This window comes from Pinus tabuliformis, chromosome 1_2, assembly GCF_031772625.1.
Source record: "Pinus tabuliformis cultivar Carrire ecotype Pingquan chromosome 1_2, CPIR1, whole genome shotgun sequence".
NCBI classification, from domain to species: Eukaryota; Viridiplantae; Streptophyta; class Pinopsida; order Pinales; family Pinaceae; genus Pinus; species Pinus tabuliformis.
In genome coordinates this window covers 87,187,415-87,204,945 of record NC_142298.1, presented here as the reverse complement: position 1 = coordinate 87,204,945, position 17,531 = coordinate 87,187,415, and the positions used below count along the sequence as shown (strand labels likewise).

General features: G+C 40.4%; 1 protein-coding gene across 2 annotated transcripts in view; it reads left to right on the top strand.

Moving 5' to 3' along the window:
- Nucleotides 1-2,213: 2,213 nt before the first annotated feature.
- Nucleotides 2,214-17,531, top strand: part of LOC149204560 (uncharacterized) — a 178,023-nt gene continuing 162,705 nt past the window's right edge. For both annotated transcript variants that reach the window (XM_089394753.1, XM_089394752.1), the window contains exon 1: nt 2,214-2,492. In XM_089394753.1, coding sequence (XP_089250879.1) covers nt 2,373-2,492 — 120 coding nt within the window. In that variant the 5' untranslated portion in view covers nt 2,214-2,372. The remainder of the gene's footprint in view (nt 2,493-17,531) is intronic.

Here is a 17,531-nt window from a genome sequence, read left to right as displayed (position 1 = left end):
GGAGGTCTAGGTGGAATAGGTGGGTGGCCACCAATATCCACCTGGATCAACTAGTGCCCTAAAGGTTGGGCAAGGCATGCCTTGAGGATTCAACTTGACCTTTATCACTTCGAAAAATGCCCCATTGGTTGGATTCTAGAAATTTGGCCTTCACCATCGTCAACGCCCAACCCAAAAACCAATTCAACAATGTCACGCCCTCCAACAAATCCCCTATAAAATGTCACTCAACCACTAGAGACCCAACACCACTCGAGCACACAATGGTTGTGAAGGTGACGTGACAGGATGGAGGTAGTAGATAGGAAGCACTTTGAGAGAAAAGGCCAAGTTGTAGGGATCCAAAAAGACATTCACACACAACTATGAATGGAAGTCAGGCAAAGATAAACTTTATATGTCCACCAATAGACACTGGAGAAACCATAATGCACTGATGGAGGGTGAATTTGTTAGGCAACACACAAACAAGGGGGTCAGGATTGGTGAATTTTCCTTGCATCTGAGTTTGCTTAAGGAGGTCTGATTTAAAACCACCCTCGTCATTCATGCTTGTCATCGCTCCATCCTACAACGAGGCATTACCATTCATGGCTATTATGCGACATGTGTTACTCTCATAACTATGGAAGCACGTTGGTTCACAAGTACCTATGCCTTCCACATCCATTACTCGACACCAAACTTCCTTTGCCATTCCAGAAATAGTCATGAAGGCAATTGCCCTTTTCCTGAGCTACCATGTCCACAACAAATGTACTATGCATCAACTATTCACGTCCATCCACTACATAGAAAGTACATATATCATTATATTTGATATTATGTGATTTGGAGAATTTCACTATATTTATAATTAAAATAAATTATAAATTAAAATAAATAATATTAATATGTATAAATATAAATTTTACTTTCTTTTCTTTTCTTTTTAAAGTTGATTAGTTTGAGAGTCTCACCCTCCATGAAATTTACAACTCAGATCTTCACTTTAGTAGTACTTTAACAATCATTTAATACAAGTAAATGAAGTAAAAGAATACAAGTACTTCGGGATTGATTTCAACAACAAGTTTAATTGGGAGGACTGCAAAAAGAAAAGAATTTTAGGAGGGTGGAAAACATTATATGCTCTTCAAAACAAATGTAGAGAGGTAGAGTTATGGAATTGGAAAACGATTAAAGTGCTTTTCAGACTCCTAGTTTGTCCAATGATGCTATATGGCGTGAATTGTGGGATAGCAGCACCCCCATTTCAGAATGAAAACAAATTGAGAAAATCCAAAAACGCTTGATCATGAGCAAGTTCAAAATAAAAACTTTGGTTCCTTATGAGATAATGTTGAGTGAAACATGAGCAACTCCCATCGAAGTAATTGCTATGGTGCGTCTCATAAGATATCTAAAAAGAATTGAGCAAATGAGAGTAGGTAGATGGCCTAAATCTATCTTCAATTAAGGCATGAGTGAAAGAAAGAAAACATGGATGGGACAAAACAACAAATGGATGCAAAAATGGAATATCTACTTCAATGACTGTTCCACAAATAGCAAGGAGTTAAATAATTGTGTTGTGGGGAAGTTCCATAAGCATATATGGGGAAAAGAGTTGGGTAGAAAGTATGAGTACTATGTTCAGGAATTTAACCCCACTCGTGATCTCCAACAAAAGGAGTACATTGGAGCTAGCATTTCGTGGAGAGCAAAGATTCTTATTGCTCAATTAAGAACTAACTCGCATCAACTTCGGTGTGAAAAGAGACGGTGGAAAAGACCTAAAGAAGCTTGGGAAGAATGAGTTTGCATTTTTTGCACTTCTCAACAGTGGAACTGGAAAAACGTTTCATTTTGGAATGTGATGCTTTCAAAGATATTAGAGACAATTATGACAATATGTTAACATGGATTACTTGACATTGTCTTTTCAACAAGGGGACTCTTAGAAGGTTGTGTCAGCTCACCATCAATTTGAATAAGAAAACAATTGAATTACAAAAAACAAAACAAAGCACTACATAGACTAAAATATGATTCATTCATTTATTTTGACCATCACTTTACAAAAACCAGTTAATTTTTTCTTTCATGAAGAAAAAAATCATTAGCTTTACATTTTTAATATTAATTTGAATATATTGAATATATTTAAATTTTTAGAAATTACGTTAGCTCTACACATTTAATTTAATTGAAAGCTGGTCAACTAAGAATGAACGATCTCGCTTCCAAATGGGTATCAAGCCTTTGTCTTTTAATATTAAGTTTTTACAGGATACCAACGGAGGCTTTTCCCTTTAATTGATCAATGAAAAACATCTTAAATTACCCTTCGGCTCAAGAGTAGCACAGTATTGCACTACCAGAGTGGACACATGGAACAGACAAAGTCACAAAACGAGTGTAACTGGCCAGGTCCAGCCGTTGGGAACTTCCTCAAGAATATGTGTCAACAGGCGAAGGCGCTTATCCAGCGTCGCAGTTCTTCGGAAGCTGTAAGAATTTGACTATTGTTTTCCCAGTCTGTCAAGCAATTGACATTTATTTTTCATGGATAGATTCAGCCGCTCGCAGTTCAAACTTTACTTTTTTCCCAAATATTTGTTTTCAAATATTGCTCTGTATCACATTATAACGAGATTTTAGATATGCGAATTAAATGAATGCCACACTATACCAAAGCCTCAGAACAATCGCTTCGTCTCCCCAGCAAAGCGAAAAACCCTATTCGGTTTGAGTGCGAGAGAGAGAGTGGGTTTGCTTATTACAGATTGCCTCTGCAGGATTAAGCTGTAACAAAGTTTGCTTTTGAGAACAAAATTCCTTAATACATAAATCACTTAAAAAACATAATTCATATGATAAATCCAATATACCAATCATTCTGGCGGAAGCGCAGTCGTACCTGGCATTACACAAATTCAGGTCTTATGGAAGGTACACAGACGTTAGGACACCTAAGGAATTAATATTGTAAATTTCAAGGGCTGTTCAATACGAAAAAAGTGTAGGAACATTTCATAACTAACTTTGCGACCATGTTGCTCATGCTCAATTTTGGGATTGTTGGTATGAAGTTTAGGAAGATTTTGGTGCTTGTTTGGGGATTTTTCGGGACTAGAGTTGTTATGAATCTTAAATGTCCTCTATCTGGTTTTCTACTATAGGTTGCAGCTTAGATATATGGCTGTGGCATTAGAAGTAGCTAATGTGTACCTTATGGTCTATGTTGTAAATTCTAAGGGTTTGAATCCGCCAAAATCCTTTAACAACTACTCCATGATTGGCAACAGCCTCTCTCGTTGTCCTGACAGTGGATTGCACTAACTCGATCCGGATCATTGACTCTTCAAATAGGTTGAATGCGATTTACCCTGAAATCCATCGTCGATCAGAATCCAACAGCAAAAGCTTGGAAAATGATAAGGAGATAAAAGGCTGAGTTATAACTCCCAATGCAGCGTTGGTTCACTGGTGTGGTTGACAGAGAGTTAAGATGTTCACCAATGTTCCATTGTTGCATGGGTTTCAAAGTGATAAAGGCAGGTGCAAGTCTCAGGTAACTTTGGTGGAATAGCCACCTTCTATACTTGGCACTTGAGCCAAAGGAATTGACGTGTTTTTTGAAGCACTTATAGAAAAACCACGAAAGCTTGGGAAATGATAAGGAGATCGAAGGTTAAGTTATAACTACCAATGCAGCGTTGGTTCACTGGTGTGGTTGACAGAGTGTTAAGATGTTCACTGATGTTCCATTATTGCATAGGTTTCAAAGTGATAAAGGCAGGTGCAAGTCTCGGTAACTTTGGTAGAATAACCATCTTCTACACTTGGCACTTGAGCCAAAGGAATTGACATGCTTTTTGAAGCATTTCTAGAAAAAATTCTAACCGTGGGAATATTCAGAATCTTTATTTTTCTTTCAGATTCTTGGATGGGTAATGTTGCATTGATGTCACTGGCTGTCCTTATATACGGTTATACCAAGTCACTTCACTTTGTTGACTTGTCGAAATTATGCGTCCATATAATCAATGGGTGATGTTGCTTTAATTATTCCCACAGAACATTCCATCTTGAGTGCTTTAGCTTGTTGAATACATTGCACTTCAAAAACTGCTAATTTGGATTGACTTATAACACTAGGTTCTGCTTATTCTAGCATGTCTTGATCTTGTAAGTCTTCTAGGATGTCATCAGTTTTTTGGTTTTCCTTTTATTTTCTGCAATGTTAAGTTCCTGCTTACTTTCTTTTTCCAATATTGGATATTGTGTATTTTTGGTTTTCTTTGACTTAATTTAAATCCTTGTTCCATCTCATTCTTGTAATCCTAAAGTACACTTTGATGTCTTCTATCATAGTCTAACCTTTTTTTCCCTTGTTTCAGACGACTGTTGAATCTAATAAACCATTGGTAGAAAAGATTGAGAGAGTGAGTTTCTCAAATATAGCTTCATATATTCATTTCACCATGAGCATGACACTTCGTTACATTTGGTTATTGTAGGATCAAGAGCCTTTACTAGCATTAATGGTTCAACAACCAAACTAACGTTCATGATTCAACCATTCAACTCTTAACTACCACTCAAATAACATTCAACTTATCAACTAGTACTGAACAAGCGTTCAACTCTCATCAACTGGCTAGTTAACATTCAATTCTCAACAACCAATTGAGGTAACCTGGACAAACAGGTCGTGCACACACAAAGTTGCTCTAACAGCTAATAGCAAGTAGGAATGTCATATTCCCTTTCTAGAATGGGCAAATTAATATAACTTTAGATTTTTTCTATTAGGCATTTTGCAAACACTTTGCAGACAATTAATTCTTTAAACACTTGGCATGTAACTTATAAAGAATTTCACTCAATAAAATTTGGAAAACCACCACATACTATTTTATTCAGTGAAATTTGTCGATTGAACACCAATTATCTCAGCCAAATTTTTATTAGACTGTGTCATAGAAATTACATACAACATTTTTTTTGGAACTTGATAGCTGCTCCAGCAAATGATAGGATGTAGCTGCAAGAAAGGAATGATGAGTATGGCCTCCGGAAAATACAGCGGTGATCTCCTCGATCTATTCGGCCCTTGCACAGTAGAAATTTGACGTCCAGGAACTAATCTGACCTCTGCCAACAAACTCAGCTGCTACAAGAATTTTCAACCTTCAGGATGAGATTGGCACAATAAATCACTTGGCTCTCCGAGACACAATTCTGCCTCTATTAAAGGATCAATGCAGCATACTTAAACAATTTGGTCTGCATAAGGAAATTTGGCCCACAAATGAAGAGCTTGGCTACAACAAATAATTCGGCCTCCAAGAGCTTGTCCTCCACAATGTATTGAAACCCTAGCTATGAAAGACTTGGCCTAATTAAGTTGGCCTCTGGGAGATAAATCTCGGCTTCCAAAATAATCTTGGATCCCTAGGAGTGGAGAATTCGGCCCCAACAATTATTTTATCCTTTGGGAAATACAGAACTCGTCTTCCATAATGAAGAATTCATCCTCCAAGTAATTCTGCCCCCTTGCCTTGAAAATAAATAACTCGACATCTTTTTTTATCTTGTCACTTGCAGTGAAACTCAGCCTCTCAGTAAATACTTGGTCTCCACAAATTAGCTTGAACCCTAGCAAGGCAGAACTCAGTCTCATCAATGAACGTGAACACTAATGAAGAATTCAGCCTCTTCAATTATTCGGCTTCAGGAAATAAGATCTCGATCTCCACAATAAACTCTGCTTCCTCAATTCTTCGTCCTTCACTGTAAATATTTAGGCTTCCTTCAATTTGATGCGACCTGCATGTTGAAAAAATATCACCTACAAGCTGATTTTCCTTGGTAGGACTTTTGTCAAACACTTAGTCAATACTCTGATTTCAGTCTCCAACAAAAACTTTATAGTTAATGCATTAAATGCAATGTTCCACCAAGTCTCCGGGACGGGGAGACGCGGGTGCGGTGAGGCGCACAAGGGGGACGTGTGGGAGTACCCTCAAATTTTAGGGAAATTTAGGGGGGACGGGGGGATGTCGATGTATATAATTTTTTTTTCCTTTTTAATATATATATATATATATATATATATTTTAAATTCATATTCAATAATGAAAGCATAAATAGAATGATACATAATTGAATTAAATAATGAAATACATTGCTCCATACTCATCATCCTTACTAATACATACATGATTCATCCATAAACCATGAGATTCAATAATGAAATACTTTGATCCATATTCAGTATTCATTATTCACCATTCTCGAATCTACATTGATTTAAAAATTAAATTCATCATTCATCATTCTAGATTCTAAATTGATTTAAAATCAAAATTCATCATTTATCATTCTAGAATCTAATTAGTACTAAGCAAACTAGACTATAATAGATACTGAAATCCAAAGACTGGAATAGTAAATTGATATAACTAAAACTCAAAAACAATGGAGTGATGAGTCTAAAAGTCACTCTAAAGTACACAGAGGGCTTGGTTCTCTTGATTAAATACTAATTCCATACCCTTGTACATGACAAAATGCAATGGAAACATTACACTCCATCGAATCTTGAATTCCTGGAAAATTGATCTAAAGACTGGAATAATAAATTGATATAATTAAAACTCAAAAACAATGGAGTGATGAGTCTAAAAGTCACTCTAAAGTACACAGAGGGCTTGGTGCTCTTGATTAAATATCAATTCCATACCTTTGTACATGACAAAATGCAATGGAAACATTGCACTCCATCGAATCCTGAATTCTTGAAAAATTGTTAAGTCTGCTGGATTTTGAGTGAGATCTAAAATTCTACTTTCTCCATATGAAATCCAATGAGGTCAGAACCACTCTCAAACATCCTGAGTCATTTCATGGTAATGTTAAAAATTTAAGTAAAAGGATGAAAATGAAAGATAAAGAATGTCACTTTTACTTAAATTCTTAAACATTACCATGAATAGCATAGCATTAGTAAGGAAATATGGTCAAATACTACGTTTTCCCTGTCATAGATCATTGTTTACAAGCAAATTTAAGGGGGTAGGCATAGCCCATTTTGAGGGAGGACGCCTGGGGAGTTGCGTCCCCCACACTGGGGAAATGTCCCCCCTGCGTCTCCCCACGTCTCCCCAAAAGGGGGACGTGGGGAAACGTTTCCCCAAACGTCCCCCCGTCCTGGGTGCGACTCTGCGAGGGGTGCGCGCACCCGACCCTGGGGGACGTGTCCCCATGGAACACTGATTAAATGTAAACACATCCAATCTAATTTTCATGAGTTGAAATACACATGACTAAATCAGACTTTTAACAGCTGAAAATGAATAGTAGACAACACACATTTGATACAAGGATTTTTGGGTAAAGCCCTTGGAAAAACCCCAAAGGGAAACTAGTGAGAGGCAGAGATTTATTTCATATCAGAGAATTTATTACAGCATTAAATGACAGCAAACATCCAACTTATATCCCAAATTTCATGCTCATAATTCCTTGGGAAAAGTGCTGTAGTTGTTCCTTGAAATAAATTCCTTGGGAAAAGTGCTGTAGTTGTTCCTTGGAATAAATTCCTTGGGAAAAGTGCTGTAGTTGTTCCTTGAAATTTGTGCCAGCAACCCCTTGATTTCAGTGCCTGACAGACCTCGTTCTTTGTGCCAAATCTGCCCAGAAAATTGTGCCAATCTTAGCTACGTCTGTCACTCGAAATCTGTGTTGTTTAAGTATCGTTTTTCTTGCCAAGATTTGCACAGAATTTTGTGCTTCATCCTCCTCAAAATTCATGCCTCAGCTGCATGGATTTCCCTGCTGAATTTCTCCCTCAAAATTTGCATTGCATCCCTTGAAGCTCACGTTGGTCTGCAGCTTGTAAAACTCCGTCTTTTGCCTTGAATTTCGTATCTGTCCACTGCCTTGAATTTCATGCCAGCAAAGTGTGCCCTTCTTTGCCTATGAATGTGTATCCTCCTTGCTGTCCTAGCTGCTGTAATACTCTTCCTCTTGCTGAACTTGTCCCTTGGCTCTCTTTCTCCTCTTCTTCAAGTCTCATGAAGAATAATGTCTTCTTCACTCTCCCTTTCTCCTTTTATTTCTCATCAATGAATAAAATCCCTAACCCTATATCTCAATGGCTGAGATAAAATCTCACCATCTCAAGATCAACGATCATGACTTAGTTTCACAATCCACTCAAATCATTTAAGTGACCCAACTTTATAAAGTCACACTCACTTTATAAAAAATCACTTTTTAGTCATTAAATATAAAAAGTCACTTTCTAACTTAATAACTTTATAAAGTAAAGTGCCTAGAGAGTGAAATATCAAATATGTCAATCACTTCTCCATGCTAGGCACTGCCAATGTAGAAGTATCTCCCGTGCAAGAAAAACTAACACTCCTCTTAGCGACAAAGGTACTTTTGGCACCTCCACCACCTGGATTTGTCTCCAAGCCCATCTCACCACCTATAGTAGCTCCCTCTGAACCTGAAGCCTGTCCTGCTACTTGCCTTGAAAGCTGAGTTGAGAACTTGCTAGAACCAACCATGCTCCGAGGAGTCCCATCACACTCTTGAGCATCCATCAATACCATGTCATACCAACTGAGTCTCCTAACAGTTCTGGAAGAATCACTCTTCCTTGCCCCCTGTCCCCTCTCTGTAACTGACACTGATCCTATATCCAAGATCCCCTTGGATATATCCACAGGTTGTCCCAATAACTTGTATGATTGCCCTTGCCTAATGCCAAGCACTACTGCTGCATCCAAGGGCACTCCCTCAGAACATTGAAGTACTTGTCCATCTCGGAACAAAACTCTATATCCATCATCCTCCAAGGCTGACATTGAGAGCAAGTGTACTGTCAGTCCTGGAACAAAAAACATCCATGTCACCTCTAGAAATCCTCTTGACTTTAGCTGGAATTTGACACGTACAACCCCCTTCACTGGATGCGTGGTGCTACCTCCACAACTCAATTGGCAATCTATGCCTGTCTCTAAAATACTGCGGAACACTGACCTCATCTTCGTCATGTGATTGGATGTTCTTGTGAAATTTCCTTAATTGCAACAAACATAAATTAATCTTCTAACTTATGCAACTTATTTGTCTTCCTGAATTATTATGACAAATAACGATTAATTCACCACTGCAATCTTCACAAATAAAATATAGGAACTGAAAAAATAATGCACACACATGTAAATTTGACATCGAAATTTTTGGACAATAGTCCCTTGAAAAAACCCCAACGTGGGGAGAACTAGTTCTGCAGATGAGGGTTTATATTATTAGCCTTCAACAATTTGAGAAATGCAACTGCTTCCCTCTCACTGACAAAGCTCTGACAAATAATTTTCTCCACTGGAAAAATAATCTAGAAACAAAAGTTTCCTCTGCAAAATAATTTCGGTCTCCCTTAGCCTATTCGCACCTCCTCCTAGCAACTTACACTGGTGACTGGAAATGCACGCTGGCTCCTTTGGAAAATTCGCTTAGCCTTTGAGAAGTTGCCCCTACAAGTAAAATTGCTTCCGACACTACTCTTGTTCTACTCGCTCTGCCTCTTGTGATAGATTTGACATCGTCACACTGAAATGAGCTCCACTCTGTCACTTGCACTAGCTATCTGGCTTCTCGCATTACTGAATTCAACCTCCTCTTCTGTAGATAAAATCGACCTCCTTCCTAGTATTGGAAACTGTTGGTGTCACCCTCTGCTTCTACTGCACCCTTGCTAATCAGTGCAACTGGGTAAGTCGAACTGCTTGAATTGATCTCCAATGTTCCATTGACTTGCTCTTATAATCTCTCGTTGAGCAACCAATGGCCACAATCTAATCACAATCGATGGCTAAGATCATCTTGATCCCATCAAGTGACTTTTTCAGAAGTCTATAGAGAAAAAATATTTTTTCTCAATTAATTTGATTTAATTAACCAGTTTTCCTAAGTTAGACTTAGGGAAATAATTAATAATTGTCTAATTAATCTAATTGAGGTGTTTCTTGTGAAACCTTTTCTGGGTATTGGAGAAAATGTGTTCCTTAGCTTTTTAAACACCATAGAGACTAGAACACCTGTTAGTTGTTACCAAAAACTAACACTCCCTCTTAGTGAGGAAGGTGTTCTCCACTACTCCCATTGTATCCTTGAAGTAGACAAACTTCTCCTTACCCAATGCCTTTATGAGAATATCCGTAACCTGCTGATCTATGGGAACATGCTGTAGTTGAATTGACCCTCGTTGCACACAATTTCTGATGAAGTGGTACCTTATGTTGATACACTTTGACCTATCATGGAACACTGGATTCTCAGAGAGCCTGATGCAACTATGATTATCACAATAGATATTGGTCGAATCCAACCGCTGACCAAACAAACCCACTAGGAGCTTCTGAAGCCAAATAGCTTTGCATGTGGCCATGCTCGCTGCCATGTATTCCGCCTTTGCAGAATCCAGTTCCACAAACTTCTTCTTTTTTCTGCACCAATAGACAACCCCCAATCCAATATTGAAGCAACACGCTGAGGTGCTTTTCCGATCCATTGAATTGCCTGCACAGTCTGCATCTATATATTCACACAAACTAACATCATCACCTCGAGCATATCTCAAACCATACTCAACTATGCCACGCAAATACCTCAATACATGTATTGCTGTTATCTAATGCACCCTCTTTGGCTCCACCATGAACTAACTGAGAGTGTTTACCTTGAAACAAATGTCTAGCCTTGTGTTGACCAGATACATAAGAGATCCAATGAGCTGCCTATATAAGGTTGGGTCCACATCTGCGTCCTTTGATGCGCCTATCTTCCTCTAATTGGTAATCATAGGCGTGGACATGTGTCCATAGTCCTACATCTTGAACCTCTTCAGGATCTCCATAATATATCTCCCTTGCCCAAGGAAGATCTCCTCGTCCGTCTGCCATACCTCCAGCCCTAGGAAGTAATGCATCAGTCCCAAATCCTTCATCTCGAACTTAGCTGCTAAGTCCCTCTTGTAGTCCTTTATGAGCCTTGATGACCCTATCAAGAAGAGATCATCCACATATAAAACTAGTATGAGTGGCTTACCTCCTACCATTAGATAGTAGAGGTTGGAATTTGCTTCGTTCTTCATGAAGCCCATCTATTGCAAGTAGCTATCTATCTGACCACACCATGCCGTGGGAGCTTATTTGAGCCTGTATAATGCTCTCTTCAGCCTACACACTTGTGTCTCTCTCTCATGCGTCTCAAAACCCTCTGACTGTTCGATATACACCTCCTCCTTTATCACCCCGTTCAAGAATTGAGTCTTAACGTCCATCTTGTGAATATGCCATCCCATTTGCGCTGCTAATGAGATCACTACCCAGATAGAGGTATATCTGGCTACTAGAGCGAAGGTCTCCTCATAATCTATGCCTTCCTGCTGTGCATACCCCTTGGCCACGAACCTAGCCTTATACTTTTCCACGCTACCATATGTAGTATACTTGATCTTGTAGATCCATCGAGAGCCTACAACTAACCTATCCATAGGTCTAGGCATGACCTCCCGTACATCATTGATCATGATGGAGTTGTACTCCACCATGGCAACTTGCCACACTTGATACTGTATAGCCCCATCATAACTGGAAGGCTCCCTGTCGACGACCTTCGTCACCAACGCCTTGTACCTGTCTGGCTGTTTGCACTCTTGGGTGCTTGATCTAGGGGCTCCCGTGAACCCCTGCACATCTCTCAATGTCTGAAGCACCTCTTTACTTCTTTCGCTGTTGGTGATTGGAGATTCAAGCTTCTCATCCTGCCTGTGCTGCTCTGTCTGCTGTGAACTAACTGGACCTCCTGCACTTGAGCTAGTGCTTGTGCTGGTAACTGTACTAGTACTCTGTTGTCCCTGCGACTTCTGCTCAACTCGTGGAGTTTCTGCTGGCCCACTTTGATCATCTGCTAACAACTCGGGAAATCTCCTGAAGGCTTTCTCCTCCTTGGAACTTCACGTCTCGTCTCATGATGAACCTCCTGCTACTAGGAATATAGATCCTATACGCCTGGGACGTTTCACTGTAACCAATGGAATAACCTTTCTTTGATGTCTGATCCAACTTGGTGCGTTTATCATCCGACACACAGAAATATGGTACGCTGCCAAAGATCCTGAAGTGTCCGACCTCTGGCTTCTTCCCTGTGAAGACCTCCTCTAGTGTTATCTTCCCCAACGCTCTGTGAGGAACCTTGTTCTGTATGTACTTTGTTGTGCTACATGCCTCTACCCATAGAAACTTGGACATGTCCTGGTCATATAACATTGTCTTTGCTGCCCCAACAATCGTCTTGTTCTTCCTTTCTGCAACTCCATTCTACTGAGGGTTGTATGGAGTTGTCCACTCTCTCCTGATGCCCTCCTTTGCATAGAACCCAGTGAATTATTTATCTATATACTCGCCTCCACTATCTATACGAAGCACCTTGATCCTCTTTCCTGTCATATTTTCCACAAGAGCTTAAACTGTTGAAAACCACTGAAGACCTCATCCTTGTTCTTCAAAAAGTAGATCCAGGTTTTCCAAATGATTTCATCTATGAAGGTCACATAATATTCATACCCTCTGAGAGATCTGGTGGACATCTGTTAAAATTGGCAACTAGGGCCAAACTCCATGTGGGTCATCTTATTTATGGCAGCTGATATTTTTCTTGGATCCCTCTTATTGAGAGGTATAGGATTGATCTAAAGATAATCCAATTCCGATAAGTATTCATGGAGTTATGAATTTATTTGTGTTATAAGATAATTTGTCAAGGTCGGCCAACAACCAAATAAACCCCACATGTGCTCAACGTTTTAGTATAAATAGAGGTGGCCTTCAAGTCATTTCAACACACTTGGGATCTCTTCCTCTCTCTACTTGTCTTTGGGTTTTAGTAGGAGGAGAGATCCTAAGGAACAACGTTGCCCTGATCCAGAGGGTAGAAAGCCGGAATTGCTAGAAAAGACGGAATTGCCGAAAAAGTCGGAACTGCCAAAATCCGGAATTGCCGGAAAAGCTGGAATTGCCGGAAAAACTAGAAATGCCAGAAAAGCCAGAAAAGCTGGAAAAGCAGGAAATGCCAGAACTGCCAGAACTGCCTGAAAATCCGGAACTGCTGGGAAATCCGGAATTGCCAGGAACAACCGAAACTGCTGGAATTGTCGGGAACATCCAGAACTGCCATAACTGTCAAAACAACCGGAGCATCTGTCTCTTAAAGAGAGCAGCATGCAAGGGACCACTAACAAACATTGGGACAGTTGTATGGTACTTAACAGTAAATACACCAAGCATGCAATGTTACAGCTAGCATGCAACAACAAGCATGCTAAGGACAACAAGCATGCTAGGGACAACAAGCAAGCAAGGGACAACAAGCAAGCAAGGTGCAACCAACACATAGGTCAGGATGGCAACATGGTGCAACAATGGCACATAATGCAGTACAATGATGGGTACAATCATGATTAATGAAGCGTGATGAGATGCAACATAGTGATGATGGGTGCAGCATGGTGCAGCGCGGTGAGGTGCAGCATGATGACGAAATGCAGCACAATGATAGGTGAAGGAGTCACCTTGGAGAATTAGTTGAAGCAACATGTCTTCAACTGATCTCATGTATCATCTTCTTAGATATGATCTATGCTCTTATCTAGATAAGTCAAAGTGTTGATTTCTGTTGTAAACGTATTATCTCTCTCTCTCTCTCTGCTGAACTATTGAAGAACATATAAGAAGAATTGATCAAGGGTTTCCCCTTTTTGGGGTTTGTCCCTGGCTAGCGCCACATCTTTTGTCCTCTTGTCTTGGCTTGTCTTCTGCGATTTATGTTTATGTTATATATGCAGTTTACTTTAATGCTGATGTGATTGCTAATCTGGAAAAGATATGGAGCTAACTGTGAAAATTGAAATAAATTGCTCTAAGCATAGAACATACCTAAAATTAACATGGTATCAGAGCTGAGGTGAAGACAATGCCTAAGCAAGAGTGAAAGAGCAATCACCAAAGACAGTTGGGAAAGGACAAAAGGATCAGTGGATTCCTCATCCCTCTTCAAATTCACTAAGGGTGAAGTCGAAGCAGAGAATATTATCAGAATGGCACAACGGAATATGGCCTACCTAAAGATCACTTCATTGGAAGGCTGGATCTCAGGGTGGAAGGAAAGGCAGATAACTAGTTTGGCCATTATGCGAAGGAGTGTCCGAATGGCAGGGACACCTCACTTGATGATGATAACAATCATTCAAGGGACATCTTCAATGATCAAAGGAATGATAGGTAATGCATGTCATCAAGGAAATGGCCGACTCTTCATAGAAAGCAAGGAACCCCAAGTATGAAGAATCAAATGTTGTTTCTGATAAGATAAAGAAGCATTATCTTGTATTGGCCCTCTCCTTCAGATTCTTTGGGAATTTGTCTTATAGATTGTAGTGCTTCAAGGCACTTCATCGGATAGATGGGTGCACTCTTTAATTTGGTAGAGATGGAAACAATCGTGGGATTATACTTGGAGCCATTGCCACCTATCTTGGAAAGGGTGTAGGGAATGTTAACTCTCAATTGACTAAGGGTAACTCGATTCATTTACAGAATCTCTTTTATGTACCTGATCGCAAGAAGAACTTGGTGTCCATCTCAGAAATGGAAGTCAAAGGTTTCAGGGTGGCATTCATCGATGGAAAGGTACGTGTTAAAAAATATAATTTTCAAAGATGCTTTTCTCATGGGTTCAGGGTTGGCAATTTGTATCAAGTTGCAGGATGGTCCATTGGGGATCATGTCAATTGACATATCGCATCTATAACACTGGAGGTCTACCTATGGGGCCCTACCTGATGTGAGTCAAATGGTGATAGGGATGTTTGAATTCAAGTAGAGCATGAAGGTACATGACTAAGATGTACCGAAGGAAAATCTTATAAGGGGACCATTCCCCTCATGCAGCAGGTCCACAGGTTTGGAACAACCCGAGGAGGCTGAGATTCATGATTGGGAATCTCATGTATACAGGTGGATGAAAGCTCTTTATGGCTTGAAGCAAAACACCGCAGGCGTAGTATGAGAGGATTGATAGCTGTCTGATGAAGTTGAGATTCACTAGGAGTGAAACCGATCCAAACCATTACTCGAAGGTTGTGGATGATAGACCTCTCATACCGACACCTTCTGAGGACGACCTATTTCTGACAGGTGCAGACCCTCTCATTTGCAGAAGTAAGAGGGAGTTGGATTCCGGATGTGGAATGATAAACTGCATGCCTGTGACTACCTCGAGGATTTTAACTTTCAGAAGTTATATGGTAGTGATGTCGGACCAGATTTGGGAAATGCCTCTGAGTTTCATAAACCCATTCGCGCTGATGTTCTTGGTAAACTTCCGTCCGGACATATGTTTTGCAGTTCGCATGGTGAGCTCATACTTGGTTGAGCCTCACTGGATTGGTGCCAAGAATCTTCTGAGATATCTTCGGGGCACAATCTCTCATGGATTGAGATACACTGCCGAAAATATGAAACTGCATGATTATTCGAATGTTGACTGGCAGGCATTGTGGAGGATCATTAGAGCACTTCTCAGTGCCAGTTCTCTTTGGATTCTACTTCGATATCATGGATGAGCAGGAAGCAGAACTCTGTTGCTATAAGCACCGCCGAGACCAAATACATAGCTACGAGTATGATCTCGTGTGAAGCTGCATGGTTGCAGAAGCTCTTAAGTGAGTTGTTTGTACACATGATGAATACCACTGTGATTCTTTGTGACAACCAGAGGGGGGATTCGATTATTGAGGAATCCCGTATTCGATGATTGCTCCAGCAGATAGACATTAGATACTGCCTTATCTGCGATATGGTAAGTCGATGAGCGAGGAGGCTCCATCGCATTGAGACTGATGTACAGGTCGCAGACATTTTGCCAAAGCCCCATCGCATTGAGACTGATGTACAGGTTGCCAAAGCCCCGGGGAAAGGTCAAATCTATGACTTTCCCGAATGACTTGGAGTCATTGAGAGACCTTCTTATAAGGGTCTTGCATGTTGCATGCATTGAGCTCTGGGAGCTCTGGGGGGCTTGGGGTACTTACTGGAGCAACATACGACCATAGGGCGACTCACCCTCCCCTGATGGTGCGCTATGAACAGGATGATTAGTTCTTCTGTGGGTCAGGATGATTAGTTCTCCTGTGGCAACTGTGGAACAGGATGATTAGTTCTTTGTGGGCCAAGATGATTTGTTCTCTGTGGCGACTATGGAATAGAATGATTAGTTCTTCTGTGGGCCAGGATGATTAGTTCTCTGTGGCATCCAATGATAGGATGATTCGTTCTCCTGTGGACACGATGATTAGTTCTCCTGTCGAGGCATCCTACCCATGCAGTTTAGGACTCATGGGAAGTACCTCTCATTTGATCAATGAGCAGGGAAATGAGGATAGAGAACATAGTAGTACTATCGATGGATGCATCGCTGTATTTACCGTACTCCCTATGCTAGGATGACCTCTATTGATCTGGGATCAGTATGAGTGGTTTGAGACACTCTCTTGTGACATTGATCTGGGATCAATGAAACTGATCTGGGATTAGTATGAGTGGTTTGAGACACTCTCTTGTGACATTGATCTGGGATCAGTATGAGTGGTTTGAGACACTCTCTTGTGATATTGATCTGGGATCAATAAAATTGACTTCGGGTCAGTAAGAGTGATGTGACACACTCTCTTCAGATGAAACTGACTTTAGGTCAGTAGAGAATGGTATGAGATATTCTCGATCAATTCTTCTTCTTCATGGTTCAACAGAGCAGAGCAAAGCAGAGCAGAGCAGAGCTCAGTAGATCAAAGCAGAGCAGAGCTCAGCAGATCAGAGCAGTGCAGGGCATTGATGGCAGAGATAGTATAGTCGGACATATGGATCAATGGATGGAGTTCTCCCTAGTTGAGAGGGAGTGTTAAAATTGGCAAGTAGGGCCAAACTCCATGTGGGTCATCTTATTTATGGCAGTTGATATTTTTCTTGGATCCCTCTCATCGAGAGGTGTAGGATTGTTCTAAAGATCATCCGATTCTGATAAGTATTCATGGAGTTATGAATTTATTTGTGTTATAAGATAATTCGTCAAGGTCGCCCAACAACTAAATAAACCCCACATGTGCTCAACGTTTTAGTATAAATAGAGGTGGCCTTCAAGTCATTTCAACACACTTGGGATCTCTTCCTCTCTCTACTTGTCTTTGGGTTTTAGTAGGATGAGAGATCCTAAGGAATAACGTTGCCCTGATCCAGAGGGCAGAAAGCCGGAACTGTCAGAAAAGACGGAACTGCCGGGAAAGCCGGAACTGCCGAAAAGTCGGAACTACTGGAAAAGTCGGAATTGCCGGAAAAGGCAAAACTGTTGGAAAAGCTGGAACTGCTGGAAAATCTGGAACTGCCGGAAAATCTGGAATTGCTAGAAAAGCC